The 11,520-nt window shown below is 44.4% G+C and overlaps 1 protein-coding gene across 1 annotated transcript; it reads left to right on the top strand.

The window, feature by feature from the left end:
• Positions 1 to 323: 323 nt before the first annotated feature.
• LOC145341396 (transforming growth factor beta activator LRRC33-like) lies at positions 324 to 10,952 on the top strand. Its single transcript, XM_080186334.1, has 3 exons — positions 324 to 410; positions 3,037 to 3,161; positions 8,580 to 10,952. Exons 1-3 carry the CDS (start codon positions 374 to 376, stop codon positions 10,533 to 10,535), a joined length of 2,118 nt encoding a protein of 705 aa, XP_080042460.1. The 5' UTR covers positions 324 to 373; the 3' UTR covers positions 10,536 to 10,952.
• Positions 10,953 to 11,520: the final 568 nt, after the last annotated feature.

Genomic DNA, 11,520 nt, shown 5'->3' with positions numbered 1-11,520 from the left:
GGAACCAAAGGCGGGGGGGGGGTGGGATCCAGCAGAGCTTGTTTAGGGAGGGTTTGATGCAGATTTTAGATTTAGCAGAGTTTGGTGCAGATTTTAAGGAGAATTTGGTGCAGAGTTTAAAGAGAATTTGGTGCAAAGTTTAAAGAGAGTTTGGTGCAGTTCAGATTTTGCAGTTTAGTGCAGTTTCTCTGTCAGATCCCTGAATTACTGACACAAAATGCTCTCAGTCTCTCCATGTGACCACGTTTCCGTTGCATCTTCCGGAGCTGTGACTTTAAGGACTGATGGGTTCAGTTATGATGTTGCAGCCGAGCCGCGGCCAGTAGAGCTGCGGCTCCGGATCCCGGTGAATGAGAGGACACGGAGCCCGAATATGCCCGCAGACTGTGGCTGCTGCTCTGTGCGGCTCGGTAAGTTTTACTCAGCTCTCCCCGCTGTAGCGGGACGCCACTCGGTTTCAGTAATATTAGTGAGCAAATTACTGCAGAGACCCTTGTTTATCTCTTAAAGAGACAGCACAACTCCTGCTTGTGTCTTAAAGGAACAACATAATCGCTGTTGGTAAAACAGAGTTACATTTATGTAGCGCCTTTACGACGACCGGAGTTCTGAAACTGCTTCCAAGCCAACAATATACTTTTTGAAGTGTAGTCACTGTTGTGACACAGAAAGGTGACAAATAATTCTCATTCAACAAACTTCTAAACACAGCAACCCGACAATAAGGGCCAGGACATCAGAAATAACTCTGCCTAGTCTTCTTCAAAATAGTGTCATGGGGTCATTTAGACCCACCTGGGTAGGCAAGACAGTGGGCGGGATTTTCCTGCTGTGCTCACCCCAAAATCAGAAATTCCTGTCCAAAGTCAACAGATCTTACAATGGCCTGGCCCTTGCCTGCTCCGATTCCCGTGGCAGGTGGAATGGGAAAATTTGCCAAAGTATCTTCGACAGGGCAGCATTCCATCAATGCTGCACTGGAGTGTTGGCCTGGATTTCTGTGCTCAAGCCTGGACCTGAAATCCTGGGACTGAGAAGCCAGAGTGCTCGTCTTCAGATCACCAAGACACAGGGGGTGCAACAAAACTCTGTTACTGATTTGAGGACACCAGGTTTTAGTCCAACCTATTTATTTGATAATATTCTCACGCTCTGACCCGGTGCTAAGGACTTGTGGCAAGCTGAGGGTAAAATGGTTCATGACAGTTGTCTATTAATGCAGTCACCCCAGTGTGCTGAGTGACTGACCTCTGCCAAGGCAAGGGCTTTACAGCTTGGACCTGAAACCCAGTGCGCGACATTGAATGATCTGATCAAGAAGGAAAAAGGTCCACTGAGTCCGATTTTATGAGGTGTATCTGAGCATCAGGAACAGTGGAATGAATGCATTGAATTCATGATGGAATATTATCAAATAAATAGGTTGGACTAAAACCTGGTGTTGTCAGACTTTTTACTGTGTTTACGCCAGTCCAACGCCGGCATACCCACATCATGACTGATTTGAGGGACAGCATAGCCCATACATATATTTTAATTTGATGCCAGGATCTGTGTATACAACTTAAAGGGACAGAGGGGCACTTGTATGTCCCTTAAAGTGACAGAGGGACTTGTGTAAACACCTTAAAGTAAAGATTGTGTTTTTATTGTTGTATTCACGGCCTCAAGAAGCTCAGGAATGGTTCAGCCAAAGAACTGCTTTTGAAGAAACAGCAAGAGTGAACAAACAGCAATAGGATAATTAGTTTCTGGCAGTATTAGGTGAGAAAGGTGCATTGGCTAGGAGAACTCTACTGGTTTTGAAAAGTCCACTGGGATTATTCTGTTACTCTGGACCCCAGGTTTAATGTCTCATCCAGAAGGTGGCACTATCAACAGTGCAGCACTCCCTGAATATTACAGTGAAAGGCCACCCTGAATTATATCCTGTTGAGGGGTCTAATCTAATAACTCTGACCCGGTGCTAAGGACTTGTGGCAAGCTGAGGGTAAAATGGTTCATGACAGTTGTCTATTAATGCAGTCACCCCAGTGTGCTGAGTGACTGACCTCTGCCAAGGCAAGGGCTTTACAGCTTGGACCTGAAACCCAGTGCGCGACATTGAATGATCTGATCAAGAAGGAAAAAGGTCCACTGAGTCCGATTTTATGAGGTGTATCTGAGCATCAGGAACAGTGGAATGAATGCATTGAATTCATGAATCAGTGAGATGGTAGTCTGATGGATTGAGATCAGAGACAATGAAAAAATTGGTGAACAAAACTCTTCAGTGAGGAATACTGCCACAACTTTACATTTTCCACATTGGCCAACATGATCTAATGGTAACCCCTCCTCCCCGCCTGCGCTCCAAGGTGAGGCAAGATGTCCCATGGTGCAGCTCTAAGTTTTAAGTTCTGGTAATAACTACATTGCTGAGGGGTATTCAGATGTTGCGTTGCAGTCAGAATGGTTGGCCACAGGTGGTCAGTTATCCTAGGCCATTTGCCCATCACGTAGTGATTGGCTGTCTCACTACAACTGAGGCTCAATGTTTGACCTTTCAGTTCAAGTCGTGTTCTTTGTACTCTCTGTGGTGATGTACATTGTCTATCCAACATACTGACCATGATGGAATCACATACTCCCAAATGATATTCACATTGCAAAATCTCAGTGTTGTGGAATTGTACCCTGTACTGTTCTCTCTCTCGCTACGCTGAAATTGGTGTCATGATGATGCTGTCTATGTGATGTGGTTGTTGTGGTACTCTCAATGAAATGGTGTGGTAAAGCTCTCAATAACTTTGGAGCAATGTCACCATTCAGTTTGTGTCTATATGAACTTAATGATGCTACTGTAATGGTCAAATGGTGATATTGTCATTGACAACGCAGCAATTGCTGAAGAACTTCCTTTAGTGTTGCCCCCTCTGACAGCGCGGCGTTCCCTCAGTACCAAATCTCATATCAATATTATTTGATGTGAATAAAAATTCTCCTGGCAAGTGGCTTTTGTGGTTGATATTGTCCTAAATATTTGTCTTTTTATAGGTCTAACTGTGAGAATGGAGCACAGAGTCTGGTCCATTTGCCTCATTCTCACAGCACTGATGATACCTGATGGAGGAAGCACGGCTGAAGTCAGTTGGGTGATGTCTCAGGGGAGTTGCAGAATGGTAAGGTTCAAGTACCCAGCACAACAGCAAGTTCCTGTTATGGTGCACAGTTACAGATCTTTGGTACTAAGGTTTCAATTTTGATATTTGATGCCAATTTTAACATCACCATTCATACTCATGGGATTTGGGGTGCTTTCTGGTAAAAGGCTGAATTTATATCGAGAGTATTAATTGGAAGTCTGACCTGAATGCTTTCTATTCATGTGTGTGCTGGGTGAAAATCCAGCCTCCTGTCCTTGCTGAGTTGCTGTGGGCTGAACCTCAACACTCTCAGAAGCTGAGAGGAGCGAGTCAGCCAGTGGCCAGTTCTGGATTGGGATCTTGTCATCTCTGGTTAACTGAATAGACTACATCAACAAAGTGTTGGTAAACTAAAAATGCAATTCCTTAAAAGGATACTGCATCAAAGTAAACACAATCTCAAAGGAACTTCAAATATCAAAAAATGTCCATGGTGTCCACTGGGCATGGAAGGCCTTGATGGTGCTGGTAGACAACATATGCTGCTTTTCCAGGGAAGCCCAGCACTGAACATAGCCGTGGACGAGGGGTAGACAGTCGGGACGGACAAACCCTTGACATCTGCTGCATAGACCTATGAATGGCTAGCGTGACTCAAGAGAATTTCATCTGAGAATGCGCTGACTTGTGACGCCATCTGGAGTTGAATAGCCAGTCACCACACATGTCTATGATATTAAAGTAAAGTTTATTTATTAGGCACAAGTAAGGCTTACATTAACACTGCAATGAAGTTACTGTGAAATTCCCCTAGTTGCCACAGTCTAGCACCTGTTCGGGTCAATACACCTAACCAGCACATCTTTCAGAATGTGGGAGGAAACCAGAGCAACTGGAGGAAACCCACGCAGACACGGGGAGAATGTGCAAACTCCACACACAGACAGTGGCCCAAGCCGGGAATCAACCCTGGCGCTGTGAAGCAGCAGTGCTAACCACTGTGCTAACGTGCTACCCCTTACAGCAGTGACTACACTTCAAAAGTACTTCAGTAGCTGTAAGCTGCTGTCAGATGTCCCCAGGTTGCAAAAGACAGAATATAAATGCAAGACCTTTCTTTAGATCCCCCAGCACCTTCAGAATTTATGGGAAGCAAGGATTAGCATCCAAGAAGATTAACTCTCCCCAGCTTTTAAGCAATGTAAGTCAAGTGCCACTATTTTGAGTGTGGATAATTGAAACAAACACTTCACTATAGAGTTAAATGAATGTTAAACTATATATAAATATTTGTGTGAAAAAAACCCACAAAAATGCAATAGTCCTTCACTAGGGAGCTGTATTCAGAACCTGTCAGTGCCTAGGCTAGAGGTGTTACATGCTCACAGTGCAACATGCTGTGCCTGTCTTTTGATCAATTGCTCTTGATGACTGCTGCACTAAAAAGCCACAGAACATCCTGTTTTGACACACCCAACCATTCTCCAACCTCCCTGTGATTATCTTTAAAAAAAATCTTTAATGTTCACAGCACTGCAGTATAAAGTGAAGCAGCGGTCACGGTTGGAGAATTCAGTTCTCTCTTGTGGGGATGGGCCTCTCCTCATTGTTTGGTCCTTCCTTGCATAGGTTTGGAAGCAGTCATCATGCAGCTGTAAACTGTGGCACTCTTGAAAGCAATTAAAATCAAGTGGGGCTTTTTGAGGATGCAGCTATATTTTTGTTTTATTTTTCACACTAGAAATTATCCTTGAGTTCAGTTTTGCAAATCATTGCACTAATTGAACCCATGCTCCCTATGCCCAGGGATATACAGTTGGCTGCCCAGTTGTTGGGTCAGCACAGGATCAGACAGAGAGCCCTTGTCATTATATTTCATTTCTCAGGATCAAGGCCCAGAATTGATCCACTTCCATGTATTGATTCCGTGTCCTACAATGCATGGGAAGATACTGAGAAGTGAGGAACCTTGAAGTACATGTCAACACATCCCTGAAGGTAGCAGGACAGGAAGATAAAGTTATAGACAGACAACATACATTGCGTTATTGACCACTGAATATGTGAGCAGGCGGGGTTATGCTGGAACTGGATGAAATACTAATTAGGCCACAGTGAGAGTAACACATGCAGTTCTGCTTACCTTATCATAGAACGAATGACTGCAGGTGCAAAAGAGACATACAAGGGTGCTGCCAGGAACAGAACAGTTCAGCTATGTGGAAGGATTGGGGATGTTTTGTTTTGTCCAGAAGAGGCCAAGTGGAGATTTAATGGGGTGTATAAAATTGAAGGGGTTAGACTGAGTAGAAAGGACTTATTCAACACCTCCAAAACTTTGGGGAATCTCTCGGAGAGCCCTCCCAAGTCAGGTGACAGTGAGGAGTTGTTGAGAGGGATTTTCTAACATGCTAATCAGTTTGTTGTGCCACACACACAACCTCCATTGTTATTTTTGGCCAGCCTGCATGGTACAGTTCATGTGCTGCATGATGTCAGTGAGAGATGAGCAATTCTTATGGGAAAACAGTGGGACAGCCTGTCACAAGAGTCCATGTGAACAGGGATGTGGAGGTCTAGTGATGCTGCCAGAGTTGTGGGGGTATGATGGGGGTTTGGAGGGAGTAGGTGGAGGTAAACAAGATTGTCAGAGAGGTGGGTGTGAAATTCACAGGTCCAAATAATGGGGAAAATGTGGCCCTGGCATCATGCAGACTGGGCCAGGGGTCAGTGGACTCAGATATGGGACAATCACAAGGGGTTAATTGGTCACCTTGCTCTAACCAAAGATGAGAACTCAGAACATGACTTTATTTCTGTGGGACGGGACTATGGTGTTGACAGGGGTTGGGTGCAGTGGTGCTGTAGTGATATGCACTCCCAGTCGCACACAAACAACTTGTGTCTTTGTTGGTAAGGGAAGCTAGCACGAGGGGGCATGGCTTTAAATTAAGGGGTGGTAGTTATAGGATGGATGTCAGGGGTAGGTTCTTTACCCAGAGGGTGGTGAGGGATTGGAATGCCCTGCCTGCTGCAGTTGTGGATGCGCCTAGTTTGGGGGCGTTTAAGAGATCCACGGATAGGTTTATGGATGGAAAGGGTTTGGTTTAGGTTAGAAGGTCATTGTTTTTTAACTGGTCGGCGCAACATCGTGGGCCAAAGGGCCTGTTCTGTGCTGTAATGTTCTATGTTCTATGTTCTATGTTCCCCAGTCTGAGGACGATCACTCAGGCTTTCACTCTTCTGCCATCAGTTACCTCTCTCAATATAGAAGTGGTCATACCCTGCTACCTGGGCCCTCAAAATAAAAACTGGTCCTGTCATTAAAACTGTTCTGGTTGCCCATTCCTCTAGTCTACTGTATTTATTGTTGAATACCTTCCAGTGCAATGGGAGGGGAGTTGGCAGAATGACCATGCTGTCTTCAGAAGATAGAAGGATAAATAACAGAATATTGACCACAAAAGCAATACATTAAAAAAAACAGTCAAGTATTCCAAGAGACAAGGGAACTTGAAGTTGAGATAATTTGCAAAAACACCCAGTGGTGAGATATGAAGACTCATTTTTTTTTGACCAGCGAGCAGTGATCTGGAATGCTCTTGCTGAACGGTGGAAGCTGATTCAATAATAACTTTCAAAACGGAATTGAAAAGAGAACCTACATACGTTAAAATGGAGAGTTCCATGGGACTATGGGGAAATTTTTAGAATAGAATCCTTACTGTACAGAAGGAGGCCATTCAGCCCATTGAATGTGTACCGACCACAATCCAACCTAGGTCCTATTCCCATAACCCCACACGTTTAGCCTGCTAGTTCCTCCCGACACTAGGGTCAATTTATCAGTGCCAATCAACCTAACCCGCACATCTTTGGACTGTGGGAGGAAACTGGAGCACCCGGAGGAAATCCGTGGGAGACATGGGAGAAAATGCAAACTCCACACAGACAGTGACCCGAGGCCATAATTGAACCTGGGACCCTGGTGCTGTGAGGCAGCAGTGCTAACTACTGTGCCGTCGTGCCATCCCAAGATAGTATAATTGAAATTGTACTGTTTTGAGAGAGATATAAAAACAGAGTGACCTTGGGGAAGGGAGGATGACAGAATTCACAAATCCTTGAGGTGTGGGTTGATAAGTTGGTTAGAAAAGTGTGTGAGTTAATTGGTTTTGTAAATAGGGAATTGAATAAAAAAGGAAGTTGTGCTGAACCTTTTAAAAACTCTGGTTAGGCCTCAGCCAGAGTATTGTGTACAAGTTGGGATGGCACAGTGGTTAGCACTGCTGCCTCACAGCTTCAGGGACCTGGCTTCAATTTCCGGCTTGGGTCACTGTTTGTGCGAAGTCTGCATATTCTCCCCGTATCTCTGTGGGTTTCCTCTGGGTGCTTTGGTTTCCTCCCACCGTCCAAAAGATGTGCCAATTAGGTGCATTGGCCATGACAAATTCTTCCTCAGTGTATTCAAACAGGCGCCGAGTGTGGCAACTTGGGGCTTTTCACAGTAACTTCATTGCAGTATTAATGTAAGCCTACTTGTGACACCAACAGTAAACTTTAAGTCTGAATACCACACTTTAGGAAAGAACCAGGCATTTGAGAAATTAGAAGATTTTCCGGGGCAATGAGAGATTTCAGTTATGTGGAGACTGAAGCAATTTGAGATTGTTCCCTTTTGGAGCAGAGATGGTTAAGAGGAATTTAACAAAGTTGTCCAAATTGAAGGGGGGCTTTGGTAGAGCAGTTAGGGAGAAACTGTTTCCCCTGCAAGCAGGTCTGAAACCAGAAGGTCAGAGATTTAAAATAATTCACAAAATTAAGCAGGTTTCCTTTGGAAATTCTAAAGAATTGGACATGTATTGGAACAGTGGTTAGCACTGCTGCCTCACGGTATCAGGAATCCAGTTCAATTCCTGCCCTGAGTGACTGTGTGGAGTTTGACATTCTCCCCCTATCTGTGTGGGTTTCCTTCGGTTGCTCCAGTTTCCTCCCACATTCCAAAGATGTACAGGTTAGGGTATTAGCTATGTTGAATGCACAGGGTTACTGGGATAGGGCAGGGGTGTAAACTTGGGTAAGATGCTCTTTCGGAGAGTCAGTGCAGGCGCAATGGGCCTCTTTTTGCACTGTAGGGATTCTGTGGTGTTCGGTGTTATTTGATTAGATCACTCCGAACCGTTGGAGGGAGGAAATCTAGAGTGAAATAAATTGAACTTTCAGACAGCCAGGACATTCAGCTACTTGGGCCGCCTTGTTCTCTTCTAAAAGAGGATAATAACCATCCTCTTTTCAAATCCCAGCAAAAAATCAGTAACACTGGCACCACTAATACTGGAGTTCCATTTTAATGTATACAAGACCAGTTGGGACACGTTTTACGGCACCTCTCAAAATGTTTTTTTTGGGTGATAACCAGACTATTGTGAGTAATGTTGAATTTTCTACTTGTAGGTGGACAGGCTGACACTCTGCCTGGGAGGGAGGTTGCAACGTGTACCAGTGGACTTGCCTACCAAAACAGAGGAGCTCCTTCTGAACGGAAATGCAATTAAGGTGATTCACAACCAGTCACTTTCGACTTACCGGCGCCTACACACACTGAACCTGAGCGGGAATCAACTGGAACTCATTGAGCTTGGAGCCTTCACTCACAACAGGAACCTGCAAGACTTGGATCTGAAGAACAACCGGCTTGAATTAAAATATCTTGAAACTGGTCTGGCACTGAGGACGCTGCCAACTTTGAGCAGGTTGGATTTGTCTGGGAACAGACTAGATGAAGCCACAGCAAGCTGCATGGTGCAAAATTTGACCACTCTGGAGTACCTCTCCTTGGCTAGGAATTTCATCATGAGATTGGAACCCAGCACTCTGGAAGGTCTTGTCCGGCTTCGAGAGCTGAACTTGGAGAAGAACTTTATCTATGAGATAGAAAGTGGGACGTTTGAGGGTTTGAAAAGTCTGACCAGTTTGAACCTGGCTCACAATCACATCCCCTGCATTGTCGATTTCAGCTTATACCAAGTGAAAACATTAAACGTCAGTCACAATATTGTAGAACTGTTTCTAGCGAGAGAAAGTGGGATTGAATTTCAACTGGAAACTCTGGACTTGTCCTGTAACAAGCTGCTATTTTTCCCGCTTTTGCCCAAGCATAACAAGCTCAAGCTGTTGTTACTGTCAGACAATGAGATGAGTTTTTACAGTAATCTAATGAATGATTCCTCAGCCAAGGTTCATTTCATCCAAATCGTTGGCAATGTGACCAACATTACCTCCGTGAACCTTTGGGATGAGATAATTTCTGTGAACTTACCCAAGTTGCAGGTGCTGGACATGAGCCGGAATTTATTTCGCTATCTCCCTCTCGAATTCCTTTGGGGAATAACATCGCTATCAGATTTGCAGCTGAACCAAAACTGCTTAAAGACCTTCTCCCTCACCGAGCAGGACCCCTATGTGTTTCTTCAAACCATCGACCTCAGTCAAAACCAGCTGTCCCATTTAAACTTCAATGTGAGCAGGTTGGAGAAGCTGAGCCAGTTTAATCTCAGCTTCAACCAATTTGAATCTGTGCCTTCAGATCTCTTTACCAAAATGCCTCAGCTGACAACAGTAGATCTTAGTCACAACCATATCCCTGTTTGTGACGGCCTTTTAGGAAATGAGGAAAGGACTTCAAACACAGGTTGCGCTTTGTTAGCGCACCTTAAGTCACTAAAACGCCTTTATCTATCCGATTGTGCCTTGGTGACCCTACCAGCCACAGCTTTTGTTGGCTCACCCTTAACCCACCTAGATTTGTCCTCCAATACTGGAATCCGATTGGAGGCAAGCACATTTCAAGTTGTGGCCAAGTCGTTGCAGTTCTTATCCCTCAGAAACAATGGGTTAGATTCAAACCAGTTAGACAGTGGACTGCAAGTCACCTTCAGCAACCTGAAGACCCTGGACTTGTCTGAAAATTCCATAACAAGTCTTCATCCTGCCTTGAAAAACCTTCCTCTAAAATTGCTGGATCTGCGAAAGAACAAGTTGTCCATTCTTCAGCAAGATGTGCTGCAGAGTCTTTTGCAGAGTCTCCAAACTGTTTTCCTGAGCAACAATACCTTTGACTGCTGCCAGCTGGACTGGTGGACCTCCCTCATCTCTACCAAGTCATTGACTATTCCTGACAGATCTGAGGTCACTTGCAACACATCTTTCAGACTGGAGCACATAGATAGCGTTTCCCATTCCACCAAAGCAAACTGCAAATTCAATAACACTGTTTTCAAATACTTTTTGCTGTTGTTGCCAACAATTCTGTGCATTGTCACCATTTGCATGATGGTTGTACTCTCTCTAAGTTCCAAGCTGTTACCTAAATATGTGAAAGCCAAATGTGGATCTGGAGCTAAGTATTAGCCAGAATCCTGTTGGTCCGTGCCAGCTCCAGATGCTGACATACATGGGGAATTCACAGGTGCCATGTTCATCGGGGCAAGTCTGCCCTTTGGCAACGATGGCCAGCCAGGCACCTGCTGCAGATAGTGCTGTTTGAAAGCTGGATGTAACTCTTAGCAAGGCACTAATAGCTGCAAGGCGGGGGGCAGGTTGCTCTCTACTACTTTGTTGGTTGAGCTTCCTGAACATGCCTGACAGGAGCTGACCATGAATGTTGCATTCACTACTGATAGAAAGGGGATTGTGTACTCCTGAACTTGCACAAAAACATTGCAATAATATTTATGGTGTAATTATTAAGCTAAATAAGTGCCCACCTTAATGGGAGAACATCTAATAAGAAGTATTTTTGCAAGGTAGAAATGAAACTCAAATAAACCCAAGATGCATTAAACCTTGAGCAATAAGCTTTGGTAACCTCTTTGTGATTTTTTTTCACCTGAAAACGTGCTGGTAAATGGAACATTTTCTCCCTTTTTTTCTGATTTTCCCCCCGTTCAAATCCATTCATTTGATTTGGGGAATGTGTTATAATTCGGAAACCTTACCCCAGTGCCCACAGCAGTGGTGTAATGGTATTCTCACTAGACTAGTAATCCAGTGACTCAGGGTAATACTCTGGGGACCGGTGTTTGAATCCCACCATGATGGTGAAGTTTGAATTCAATATAAATCTGGAATTAAAAGTCTAATGATGACCATGAAGCCATTGTTGCTTGTCCATAAAACTCATCTGGTTTACTAATGTCAAGAAAGAAATCTGCCGTCCTTACTCGGTGACTCAGATCCACAGCAATGTGGCTGACTCTTAAATGTCCTCAGGGATGGGCAATAAATTGCTGGCCCAGCTGGTGATATCCGCATCACATGAACGAATAAAACAAGCTGCCCGATCAGATACAGTGAACAAATAGTTTACAACCCAAACCTCGCAAGGAGGCGACTT

Source organism: Carcharhinus amblyrhynchos, chromosome 3 (assembly GCF_965287045.1).
Source record: "Carcharhinus amblyrhynchos chromosome 3, sCarAmb.v2.hapA, whole genome shotgun sequence".
NCBI classification, from domain to species: Eukaryota; Metazoa; Chordata; class Chondrichthyes; order Carcharhiniformes; family Carcharhinidae; genus Carcharhinus; species Carcharhinus amblyrhynchos.
This window is presented reverse-complemented; position numbering and strand designations above follow the sequence as displayed.

Coding starts and splice junctions, on each gene's coding strand:
- LOC145341396 (XM_080186334.1), top strand. CDS start 374: ATGCCCGCAGACTGTGGCTGCTGCTCTGTGCGGCTCG. Junction 411..3,036: donor CTGCTGCTCTGTGCGGCTCG/GTAAGTTTTACT, acceptor GTCTTTTTATAG/GTCTAACTGTGAGAATGGAG. Junction 3,162..8,579: donor CTCAGGGGAGTTGCAGAATG/GTAAGGTTCAAG, acceptor TTCTACTTGTAG/GTGGACAGGCTGACACTCTG.